This window comes from Colletotrichum paranaense (assembly GCF_030867605.1).
Source record: "Colletotrichum paranaense strain IMI 384185 chromosome Unknown Scaffold_8.1, whole genome shotgun sequence".
NCBI classification, from domain to species: domain Eukaryota; kingdom Fungi; phylum Ascomycota; class Sordariomycetes; order Glomerellales; family Glomerellaceae; genus Colletotrichum; species Colletotrichum paranaense.
Window position 1 is genome coordinate 1731730 of NW_026848966.1, and position 12624 is coordinate 1744353.

General features: G+C 54.0%; 4 protein-coding genes across 4 annotated transcripts; all 4 read left to right on the top strand.

Annotated features, from left to right (window-relative positions):
• Positions 1-1114: 1114 nt before the first annotated feature.
• Positions 1115-1396, top strand: CPAR01_10415 (uncharacterized protein; the record flags this gene model as incomplete). The annotated part of the gene is made up of 1 exon (XM_060494676.1): positions 1115-1396. The coding sequence occupies one exon, from the start codon at positions 1115-1117 to the stop codon at positions 1394-1396; it is 282 nt and encodes a 93-aa protein (XP_060346858.1).
• A 3195-nt stretch (positions 1397-4591) lies between these two features.
• CPAR01_10416 (uncharacterized protein) lies at positions 4592-6877 on the top strand (the record flags this gene model as incomplete). Its single annotated transcript, XM_060494677.1, has 3 exons — positions 4592-4781; positions 4849-6295; positions 6352-6877. The coding sequence occupies 3 exons, from the start codon at positions 4592-4594 to the stop codon at positions 6875-6877; spliced, it is 2163 nt and encodes a 720-aa protein (XP_060346859.1).
• A 2455-nt stretch (positions 6878-9332) lies between these two features.
• CPAR01_10417 (uncharacterized protein) lies at positions 9333-9674 on the top strand (the record flags this gene model as incomplete). The annotated part of the gene is made up of 1 exon (XM_060494678.1): positions 9333-9674. One exon carries the CDS (start codon positions 9333-9335, stop codon positions 9672-9674), a length of 342 nt encoding a protein of 113 aa, XP_060346860.1.
• Positions 9675-10607: 933 nt separating this feature from the next.
• CPAR01_10418 (uncharacterized protein) lies at positions 10608-12395 on the top strand (the record flags this gene model as incomplete). Its single annotated transcript, XM_060494679.1, has 1 exon — positions 10608-12395. One exon carries the CDS (start codon positions 10608-10610, stop codon positions 12393-12395), a length of 1788 nt encoding a protein of 595 aa, XP_060346861.1.
• Positions 12396-12624: the final 229 nt, after the last annotated feature.

Sequence of the window (12624 nt, forward strand, 5' to 3'; positions counted from 1 at the left end):
TTTGATGGACCGTCTAGCCTCACCCACCGTGGTGCGACGCCTCGGCTGTCGTGCAGGAGCCTCTAACTGTGCCTACATACCGAGACATGTCTCGACATTGGACGCAGAGCTCAGTCTGTTTACCGTGGGCAATCTATTCTCCGAATACCCCAACATGAGTTGAGGGCCCTGGCGAAGAGCTATACAGATGATTGAGTAGACCATGGCTGCCAATGGCTAAACTTGGCAAGGTTTGACCGGGTATCTTAGGGTAGGAAGACGATGGATGAAGCATCGTCTAAAGACTCTACGTAACAATCGGCAAAAGCTTGGCCACAAAACCCCGACTTTCAGAGTGGCGTCTCTGAATAGACATAGTCAGACCCGGACCGTCGCGTGTCAGTGGTAGCTGATGTATCCGACCTAGGTATTCGAGGTGAGTCGCTCTGGCACGTCCTGGGGCCTGAAGGTTGAAGACGGAAGGCCATGGCGCCGACGTGACTACGTGTCGAACAATTGGACCTAGCCAGGGGGTAAGCTCCGGAATGATCAAAGGGGCCCAGAACAAGCCGTCGATCGACGAGCAGTTCATATTTTGACTCGCTCAAGACTGAGAGTTCATCAAGATGGCTTCGCTTCTCGCTCATAACAGGCGGGCTATACGGCGGGCGGCATGGGCTGCTGCGTTCCGGGATGACTGAAAGCTGGCGGCAGAATGGACTGTGGGGGTTTTGGCATGGAAGACCGCAGGAGTTGCAGGGCGAACAACCTTGGTGTCTGCGTCAGAATCTGAGACGGCGAAGCGCCCGTGTCACAGAGTCGCCTATTGTCAGCCAGTTGCCTCAAGATTCTCTTCATCTGAAGAAGTCAATACCACAGCCACAACGCTGGCATCACGGTAGACATCACGCGCGAAGCATTTCGGCCAACGACGCCATGGAACAAATGGAAGAGGCTCTGGGCGAAGGTCGTCTTCGAGGCGACCTAATATTCCTCCCGTCTCTGACGAGCTTCTTCCCATTGAGGAGGCACGGCCAAAGCTTGGACAGCCTGAAATAGCCCAGGGTAGCGATGCTAGCGCCCGATAACGCGTCGTTGCGGCGGTGGGCTAGCTGTCTTGGTCAGCAGAGCGGTTATGTTTCGACTTTCGATCCAGAGTATGGCCGTCGTCGTTGTGGTCTTAGGCACCGGGGCTGCTTCTCGCATTTCCGATACGCCTGGATCTCTTGACGTTGATGTCGACAGGTACCTGTTACTGGAACCAAGTTGGTCAACGCAATCTGGGTGCCGCAACTTTTTGTTTCTCTTTGTCCTCATGCCTCGCGAATCCGACGGTTCAACAGGTGAAGTATATATCCGTGGAAGGCTCAAAATGTCAGAGAAACGTTGCGTACCAACGAGAAATATGGCAAAATGAACGCTTGCCGCCGATTGACGTGGAGCACAGCGGTGGTCGCATGTATCTGCTACGCGGGCGATCCACGGTCCTCAAGTCGTTACAATAGTTGCTTGGAACTTATCGAAGGCAGAGTGGATGCTTGTAATTGCAGTGTAGGGATGCGACCGACAACGGCGTTGCGTGGGCCCCTGGGCCCAGGATACCGAGAGAGTTTCTGGTGCCCCATCCCGACAAGGGGGCCTTAATTCACGATGCTATGCCTTTGCGTCGTCCGTTTGACCACGGAGGAGTCTGAAGCTGTTCGCAAGTTTGCAGGAGTCAGGTCAAAAGCTACACAGGAAGTCAGCTCACGAATCCCGCAATGATGAAGACCTTGAGGTTCCGTACGATCATGAGAGATGCAGCGCTCACAGAGTGATTGGGACTTTGGAAGCACAGCACTAGATGGCTAATTCGGATCATCAAAACATATGATTGGTGGAGTTGTTCCAACTAGGATCTTTGAGCGGCGGGGTGATTGCAGAGGACGAGAAGGATGAGGGCTTGCCGGCACGGTGCATCCATCGCCATTCCACTCCTCATCCTGCTAAGCTTTGTTGAATTCCAGGGGGCCATAGCCTCGCGAGCGCTCGATCTCGACCTGCTTGATCGGGGTAAGGTTGTTCGTGACACTGTCAGACTAGGTATCCGTAGAGAAGCCCTGAGCTTCCAGGTATCCAGGGTCTAGAAAAGTAGCACTTAGTACTTCGTACTCCGTAACGTAACTGTACTGTGGCTTGCCATATTTCAATCAGTGGCTTCCCATGAAAAGCTCACGCGGATTTGTATGATGAGTAGGGCCTGCCGGGTAAGCACGCGATTGCGTGCAGTCGATTGCAGATAGGCCGACCTAGAATCGACCGGGACCTGACTAGACGGGGATGGATTGAGTTTTTTTTCCCACTCTCCATCTTGTCGGGGTGATATCGGTCGTAATTTGGGAAATTAGAGATGACCTGGTCGTCGCTCAACTTTTTTCTCGTTGGTCAGAGATTCGAGTCGGGTCCTGTGGTGCTACTATCTGTGAGCTGATGGTAGCGGACTCGGTCCCGGCTTCCTGGGGTCACACTAATGGAAGGGAAGCTTAGCCGCAGTCGTTTGTGGCTGGCTTGGTGACAAAGGATCTATTGGCTCTTTTGCAAGTATTCGTCCCGTCTGCGTTGTATACCGCATGGTATTAAGGTGGACTTGTGTTTCCATGGATGGCTTGCCAGCTGCGTAAATGAATGTGTGGTTAGGTCCCTTATTCGTAGACGAAGCGTACTCACATCATTCGTAAGAGGCTCCTATTGGCCGGAGCTACCTCGGAAGACAGAATAACGGTATTCTGTGACGAAGCCTAATGGCATTCAATGTCTCTGGTCAAAATGGAGGCCGGACCAGACTTCCGCGAGAACAAGGGCATTGTCCTGTCGAGCTCGGAGAAGATTGACCTTTTGGGAAAGCCACGCAGTCGGTGCAGCATGTCTTGGGAAGAGAGAGATGGAATGGTGTGGCTGCCGGGGGACAGTTGGACACGCGTTGAGGAACAAAGAATACCTCCGGTCTTGCGCTAAGGACGGTACATTACTCAGGTACCTGCCATTTAGATTCTTGGAGTGCGGCGTGCCTGTTCGTGCCTGCCCCCCATCGATATTGGGGCCAACCTGCGCTGCATTTCGGCGGCGGGGGGAAGAATATTGATTTGAACCAACGAGTTAGCGGGCACAACACCCGCTGCAGAGAGCCCACATGGGGTCATCTGGGTTCCAGGCTCTCGTGGCAGACGATGTGAGCCCAGTGTCTGACTGCATGGAGATGCAGACCCGCCTCCGTTTCTCGCGCACTCCAATCTCGTCGCCCTCGACACGATCCTGTCGTGCGGCTTGCAGCGTGCCTGCCTCCCGACTCTCTGCCAATCTGCGCTGCTTGGTGCCTGCAAGTCGTTTGCTACCTAGGTGGGCTGTGCACTTTTACTTGCATGCTGGACCTCTAAATAGTACGTATCTTATCCATCCCTCCAGGGAAGGCACAATGAGTCCATCTTCCACCCTGGGGGTGGAGATAGAAAAGAAATAGGTACCATCATGGGCGACGGACGCATTTCGCCCTCAAGGCACAATCGATACAAGCACCACAGGACGTGTTGCCTGCAGAACAAGAACTCATGATCAATCATCAGCCTCGCAAAGCAGGCCATGCAAATGAAGCTGGCTGGTTGCAGTTCTAAATCAAGGTAATTGGATAAATAGGCATGTCGACTGCAGCTTGGCCACTGCCCCAGCCACATCCAGCTACGCAACCTGCCCAACGCCTCCCGCTATTACATTGGAATCCTGCACCAAAACCTGAGCTATCTATCTTAGGAACCTCGCTCTTCCAGAACCAGTCGCACTTACGGTAGTGGTGGTGGTAAACGTCTTTCCTGCCTCCCATCTCCTTTCTCTCACCGCACCCCCTCTACGACACTTGACTGCACCCCCCTGTTCCCAAATCCCCTTGGCTCCCCTGCCGTGTGGCCCAAAACTGCCCACTCCTGCTGCACCCACGGTCAAGACCCCACTTTTCCATCTTCGCTCCCTCCACACAAGTCGCCCACTCTCCCACTCATCCGCCCACATCGTCTTCCTCCCCAGATCGTGCGTACCTTTGTCTCTTTCTCCCTCTTCCCTTCTCCAGGTCGAACAGGAGGAACTCGATCCTATTCACTTCGCACAACCTCAATCCAATTCCCCTGGATGCAGCCCTGCATTTAGGACACGACACAACTTCCACGACTCTCTCCCACCTCGTCCGAATCGATTTGATTTAAATTCGTCGACCGAAATCCCGTCTCCTTGCGACATTGTTTCAGCGCCAATACCAGCAGCACCCGTTAGAATACCGACTGAGCAAACTTGGGGACAGTCGAGCAAGAGGATTAGCAGGAAAGAAAGAGAAAGGAATCTATTGCCATACGACTCTCATCGACACTTCGTTACTCTCATTCATGTCACTATTTTCGACTACGATTTTGTCCAACCAGTAGACGATGCCGCGCAACGACTTCTTACACTAGCCGACCCCGAACAACTTCTTGACGACGACACCCGAATCCCTCGGGCGCAACCCACCCCTCATTTCGCCGCGTCTTGACGACGCCGGCTCACCGTACCACTCTTTGGAAGCAGGTTTCTTCGACGACAAACCGCCATCATGTTGCGGCCGGCAACCCCCATGTCGGTGCTGCTTTTTGCGGCCTTCGCCTTGCTTCTGCTGTCTACCCTATCAACCCCGATTATTAAGGCTATTCCGCTGGGTAGTTTCAAGGGAGCCAACTTCGGAGTCTTTGGCGTCTGTAAGGCAGACGGCACTTGCGAAGGCCCTGAGATTGGTTATGACACGAGTAAGTAATTCAACGTGGTACACTGCTGACTACCGAAACGGGGGACTGTGGCTGACACTCTCTACAGCACGAGTTTTTGGAGCCGCGGATAGTAAGGGGGCCTTTGACCTCCCAGACTCTGCCCGAAACACTCTGTCAGCCATCTTGATCGTACATCCTGTCGCTGCCCTCGCGACTCTCATCATGTTCATCATGGCTGCCGTCGCTCACCTTCACTCGCCCTCTCATTCTGCGAGATACCTTCTCGCCCTCTTCATCTTCTCTTTCATCGACTTCCTCATCTGTCTATTGGCTTTCCTCGTTGATGTTCTCCTCTTCGTCCCCCACATGGCATGGGGCTCATACATCGTCCTTGCCGCTACCATTCTTGTCGGAATGAGCGGTTTGGTCTCGTGTGCTATGCGCCGCATGTTGGTCAGCAGAAAGGCCAGGAAGAAGAGAATCGCCGAGAACGCTGAGATGAGCGGAGAGAATTACTACAACCGCGAGGCTCAGGTAAAGACTGCTGCGTCGGTCGCCTCTCAGCCTACTGTTCCCGTTGTCAGCGGAGGAAACGGCATTGATAAGATGCCGACCTTTGCCTCATTCGAATCTCAGAAGAACAATGACCAGGTCAGCGATGAACGTATCCCTCTCACAGCAAGAAGTCCGGTCAATGGCTCTCAAGGCGTCATGACTGCTAGCGATGCTCCTCCTTCACGATCTGGTTCTGTCCCACCGATCCAGAGAGATCCTTATGGAAACCCGCTGCCGCCTCAAGATGGATTTGGCCCAAGAAGAGGTCCCTCGCAGGAGCGCATGAGAGGTAGGGGCGGTATGCCTCCTGGAGGATTCAGAGGGCGCGGTGGTGGCTACGGTGGCAGAGGCGGATATGGTGGCTACGGCCCTCCGCCGCCAGGAAGAGGTGGCTATGGAGGTCCTCCCGGACGAGGAGGTTATGGTGGCCCTCCGCCTGGTGGTCGAGGCGGGTATGGCCCGCCACCCCCTCGCGGCGGCTTTGGACCAAACAGTATGAGAGGAGGCCGACCACCTCCGCCAGGCTATCAACCCGGACCTGGTGGTCCCGGAGGTCCTGGACCGTACGACCGTCGTCCAAGCCCAGCCAACGGCTACGGTGGTCCTCCTCCTGGCGGCCCCTACGGACGTCGTTCTATGGATATGGCCCCGGGGTACACCAGTTCGAACAACCTCACAAACCCTTCTCTCCCATCTATCCCTCAACAAGAGCAGGGCTATGAAGCCTACAACCCTCAGCGTCAGAGCTTGCCGAGAGCTGAATCACCTCCGCCTCTCCCTGGCCACGACGGACAGCCAATGGTTGGCCAAGCGGTTGAGATGGACGCCGCTACAGGAAGCCCTGCGCATCCACCTGCGGGTTTCGGTCAGTTCCGTGACAGTGATGCTGACATTGCCGGCATGGTCGGGCTCCAGCAGCAGCAAAACGGCGGAAACAGGTCTCACCCTCAGAGGCACGACACGTACATGAGCGAGGCAAGCAGGTACAGCCAAGACGAGTAAGTCCCTTGAATCTTTGAAACAGAAGAGTGCTTTGCTGATTTTGAATCTTTAGTGCCTATGTCCCACCTCGTCAGGCTTGGAACCAGAACCAGGCCTCATCACGCACGGCGTCTCCGCTGCAACAGCAACGCTCTGCTGAGATGCTCAACCGAAGCTCGCCTGCGCCAGCAGCCAGCGATTATTACGAAGATGTCGATCCGCGCTTCGCGGACGCGCCAGCACCGGCACCGGCTCAAAGAGCAGGTCCCCCGCCTGGCCTTCAGGTACCTCTACCCGCGCCCAATATGTATGATGACGCTCATGCGGATGCCGGTGCACGTAGTCCTGGCGCCGAGTCTGATCTGTCCAACTTCACCTCAATATCCCAGAGAGGGGTAAACCCGAGGTGGAATCCTGCGCCGCCAATGCCAGGGTATGGTCAGCCGATGCCACCCCGACGACCCGTCCAACAGCGAAGGCAAGACATGCTCTTGAACAACAACCCCGACTTTGAGCTTCCAGGCAGTCGCCTCGGCCCCCCATCCCGAGCAGGAGGCACCGGCATGATACCCGGCAGTGCGTATCCGCAAGGCCTATAATTCCAAACCCTTCCCTTTTTCACTCGACCGTAATTGGTTCTTTCTCGTCAGTCGAGTCAACTCGCCAAGTATATACACCAATAGTGGGATGCCTGGCATTTCATTTCTCAACCTTCCTTGAACAACACGAGTCGCAATTTTCGAGTCTCAGCACAGGCTCATGATGTTTTTACAGTCATGTCCTTCAGCCGATACCCCAAGCAACATTCAGTTCTCGTCCGCCCAGTACATACACCGGACTCGTGGATTTCTTCAAAACGGGCATTCTCTTCTTTCAAATGCTTCATTGCATCGAAGCAGCGTGGATGAAAATTAGTTTCGACTCCAGCATTCACCAAACCTCCTCCTGAGTCGTTTACTACAAACACACGGGCCACCTGTGTCTTTCTTCTCTTTTAGATGATTCAGAGTTGCATCCCAAGGCTCCCTGACACCGTTGCCTACTAGGGCAGCCAACTCTTTGGATCATGTCTGATTTCTCAAGCTCAACGATCCTGGAACAAAGCATGCGGGATATGATAGAATACTGTTGAAGCATGTGTAGGCTATCTGGTCGCGGTTGATTACGACCTTTTTTTTTTATGAGCGGTTTCATGGTGGCGTGTGTGGATATGATTAAAAACAAATGGTTTCAGGATCGTCGGCTTGGCTCTTTGAGCCCGCCCTTCAGCTATCTTGCATGTGACGAGGAAGCTAGGAATCGAGGGAAGCTGGGTCTCGCCGCGGTTGGTGCCTGACATACGTCGTTCGCTGAGAATGCGTGCGAGACTTTGGTATCATAGTGAAGGGTGGTAGCAGAGAGAATACGAGAGATTACACTACTTCGTTGGCGCTATGCCATATACAGTGACCTATACTTGCATGTGCTCTAGTCAACGTTTTGCGGCTACTCATCCTGTCACTAACACGAATTGCAATTACGAAGATGCGCCATGGTAGTTGGAGGCTCTCGGACCTGAGCGCACAACCGGTCTAGTCATCCGGAACGTCTTGGACGAGCTGACATTCAGCTACCTTACTCACCTGGCAAAGTCTTGGCAGTTCTTTGCTGATCAAGGCAACGAGCGACGTACGTACGGGCCGACTCAGTTTAGTGTCTAGCCCGGACCAACAATGGACTTTGTCATGCGGACTAACAGCGGATAGGGCTACTAGGTGTCTCCTCGAGATCTGCAACATCAGGCCATCTTACGGACGAAGGCGGCTGCGATAGAGTTTAGGCTGGGGGGATGGGAGGTTAAGACGTAAGAAGCGCCCCAGAGATCGAAGATGTTCTAGACTGAAACAGCTTTCCAGCTTGGATGGCTGTCTGCGGCCCGACATTGTTCTGAGTCCTTCTTACCTCTTTGGTTAAACGGTACGGTACGACAGAAGAGGGGGGCGCGGGGAGGCGGGGAGGCGGGGGCCGGACGAACGCCTCCTTCCTATCTACCCTTCGGACACTTTGCTGGATGGCTTCGATTCTGCTTGCTTGGGCTTAGTCTCGTGACGCAGGAAGCGAGATGTGGGCAAGTCCAAGCTTGAAGATGGGTTGCCCCGGATGTCAAGGTACGGCCTGAGGTAGCCTATCACCTGTCAAGGGGGTAAAGTTGAAGCCCTAGATCAGTGACACGAGACCCTCTGGGGAAGAGGGAACAAGCCACCACCAACCTTATTTCTCGACTCCTTAGCCGGACATGGAAGCCCTCCCGTGGGATTGGCCGGTCGAGCACGGCAGCTAAGGGGAGCAATAGCCAAATGCGGCGAACTTTGACTTTGGAGGCCCTTCTGATTCAACGTTTCGAGGTCTCTGGTCTTTTGACATTTCGCTGGCCTGGCGTGGGTGTCCTGTGGCGTACTTTTCGAGATGATTGGTTGATGATCGTTCATACTCGAGAGAGAGGAGAGGCTTTTTCTCCGTTCTGCTCATAAAGGGAATGGTGAGAGATAACCCTGCTTGTTCATTGGGCCGGGGAACGAAGGGAAGGTGTGGTGGAGGGAAAAGGGGGCGCTCGGGGATCGTGTAACCCGACATATCTGCGCCTAAGAACCTTTGATCGTTGTGGATATGTGGCTGTTGCATATGCGGACCTTTTGTGTGTTTTGTTGGAGCGTTGAACTATTGTAGGGCGCCAGCGGTTTTGGCCGTTGGCGATGGTGGATGGAGAAGGTGGATTTTGATATGCTGAGTTTTCCGGTGAGAACATCAGGAGCGTGAGTTTGTTTTTCCTGGTGAATGGGCACAGGCTGCGAGCCATCAGGTTAGAGAGGGGGGGAGGACATCTACCTTAGGCCAGCTTACTGCAAAGGTTCATTAGATATAAGACGAGGAGCTCGCTTACCTTGTATTGTAGATGAATCAAAGCTGACCTTGAATCAGATCACTTTTCGTCCCAACCGCTCTTTCGTCGGAACATTCCCATTCACTCTGATCTTTGATCCGTCTTTATCCCGTATTCCGAGATCCGACGACAGCATGTATGCCACTGGTATTGTGCGTTCTCCCAAGCACCTCGTCGACAGAATGAACCTCGAGAAGCATAATCATTACATTGTCTGCTTTGCCACAATCCCATGCGACAGTCCCGAACACCCATCCAACAGAACGACGGCTACCGAAGGGGAACTGTGTCGATATCACTTGTGGGTGTTTGACTCTCCGCCGGTCGTTCTTCCTGCCCTCGAGGAGAATCTTGTCGTTCCGAATGGTTCTACCAACTTCACTATCAGACTGAGTGGCTTCGGTAAAGGGGTTTCCACAGAACTGTTACGGAGGATGACAGATATACTACGGCCTCGCATACAGGCTTCTTACTAGGCAGTGGTATGCTTTCATCTTCGAGATATTCCGCATCGGATGCGCAGAGTGTTGGCGTTTAGAACTTTGACTTTTCCACCGGGCTGCCTTGTAACCTTGCTGGTATTGTCTTCTTGAGCGTTGAATTTTTTGCGTTGCTCTGCTGCGAGAGACCGACGAAAGCAAGGCTGAGATGCAGGCACTGATCTGAAGATTCTTACTCGACTCCTGCCTTGCTTCCCGGTCTCCTCTACCATATTTGTCTTATCTGGCCATCTGCGCATTTTTTTCTTCTTAAGGTGGAAGGAAGAAAGGCCGCCTTGGGTTGGGCTGCCTCGACGAGGCTCCTGCCTTCCTACTTCACCTTCAACTCACCTGCAAGGCTGCCTGCACCTTCCACCCACCTCACACCTCATTCCTTCCCTGTCTGCCAAACCACCTACGAGCGCGCCAGCGCGCCTTCCATCCAACCTTCAGACCGCGTCCTCACCTTCCGTCCCCTCTACGCACATTGATACCCTGCCTTGCAAAGCGTCGGCCCTCGGCCCCTCCCCTTGACTTCATCAACTCCTCTTCCTTTCGTCCTCCCTCCATCTATTTTTCAACCCATCCATCACCCCTCAACTTGCAATTTTCGTCAACAGCCGCTTCGTGACAGCTTCACCTCCCATCTCTACTTCCAGACGAGATGACCTGAAGCTTTTACATCCAAAGCAGTTGGCACCATTCTTTTCTTGATTCCTTCCTCAGTCTCATCATCAGTCGTTCCTTCATCCGCCACGGCAACAACGACAGCAGCAGCACAGCACTCCTTTGGATGCTCACCGTCTGAGAAATACTCTCCGAACTGGATCAACACAAAAGAAATTCGTCTTTGGCCAACGCTTATCCATATCAGGGTTTTCGAATTTTGTTGGATGCTTCCAAGTATTGGCGATGCCTCTGAATCTCAACATGGATCATCTATCTTCTTCCTCGGCGGCGGCGGGCACTACTACCTATATCCAGCAATCTGTCAGCACCTTCCAGCAGGATGTTCCTAGACAAACCTACACGACTGCCGGTACCATCTACAACCCCAGTACCGCCCAGCAGCTCCAGCCTCCCGTTCGTCGCGGCCGCACTCTCAAGTGGCCTGCCCAGGGAGCTGCTGCTTCTGAGCTGTCTCTCTTTCCCAAGTCAGTTCTTGCCGGCTTGCCTCTCAAGTCCCAGAATCTCGTCACTACACCCACCAGTCCTCGCCCACCTCAGATTCCCAAGTACTCGCCTCTTCAGCAGAACTACGACCGCGCCGTCAGCCCTCTCACCGACTACAGCCTTGAGTCTCCGAATGAATTGGACGTCCCAAGCGTTTCGTCTTCCTCTCTCATGCCATCTTACAGCATGGATAGGAATCAAGCCTCACCAGCTGCTGCTGCCATGCCCACATCTGTCGTGAAGAAGCATGTCGATGCCAACTCGACTGACAATGAAGACGATGAGAGCTCTGGCGAGAATCCTCTTCGAGGCCTGACTGTCAAGTCTCTCCACAACTTGGCATCATACCCCAATCCGAACCAGAAGAGAGCTCAGAGGGCCCTTCTTCGTTCTCGGCCGGGTGCAACGCCGGCTCCATCTGCTGGCAATATCAGCCGCACAGCCACTCCGTCTTACGGAGCCCAGACCTTTGAGGGTTTCGATGTGGGAAATGACGGCTCACATGCTCCTGCTCTATTCCATTCTGCCAAGACGGATCCGAACGACATTCTCAAGATGAAAGCCGATACATCAAGCCATGGCCCTGACAACTCCGGGCGCATCAACTGCACAGGCCCGCCCCCTGGTCTTTTCCCAGCAGCCACTATCCAGAGAGATCCCCCACAGGCAGCATACAAGTCTACTCTTGCAACTGGCCCAGGCGCTCCTCGTCCCCTGACTGCAGGCCCCCCGGGTCACCGACAGTATCGGACATCAACGTTCGAAACCACGATCAAGGCCCTCAACAATGGCCCCAAAGAGATGCAGCTCGACGGACTCTTGTCGGGTCAAACGACTTTGGGTCCGCAAAAGCACATGACACTCGAAACCATGAGGTCCCGGGGCGCAGAGACACCCATTCATCTTAAAAGCCCACTCGAATCCCTTCTCTGCGGCTCTACACCCGACACAGACGACTGCTTCCAGGACGTCGTCGACGAGGCGCGGAAAGTGTCTGATCAACAGATGGAGAGGGTTCTAGAGTTTATCAAGCTTGGACAGAACATGAACGAAGCCACAAGCCGTGCTCAGGCTGCATCCGCCATGCCTATAGTCTCTAGTGATGACTGGCAAGCCGACTATCCCAAGACCGCTCGGCCTCCCTGGACGGAGGGTACGTGGGCCATTACGGATGATGCGCTCCAGAAACGCAACGAGAGAATCAGCCAGCTATTTCATGCGGGCACAGGCGCGCTTGGCAAATCAATGATGGCTGTTACCCAGGAAAAGGAATTCCGTGACTTCAAGCGCCAGGTCGGTGTCATCGGTGACCGACGACCCAAGGCCAAGGCTGAGAAGACTGAGTACCCGCCCATCAAGGTCGCTCAGCTGAACAACATGTCGGTCTCGGAGGCGACAGAACCCTTTCTCACCATGGCCTATTCTGCCCTGGTGAACCACCAGGAGGGAGCTCACGATCACCCTCAATTCCATCAGTGGGAAGACCCAGACCCATGCATGGTCGACACGTCTGCTCAGGGTCTCCGATCAGTGTATAGACGGTGATGAGTAGATCTCGTGGAGGTTTTCGTCAATCATCTTCTGCTTCGTTAGCACCGTCGCTTGGATGGGGACCTGGTTTGGGCTCCTTTGTGTGGATTACCTGGGGAAAGACCTTGGGATTGGGACGACATTTAACAGAGCAGCAGTTACCCCAAAAGATAGCTTAGGGGGAAACGAAGCAAGCTGTTCAGGGGGCGTTTGATTGAATTCTGGCGATTACACAGGACAGCAA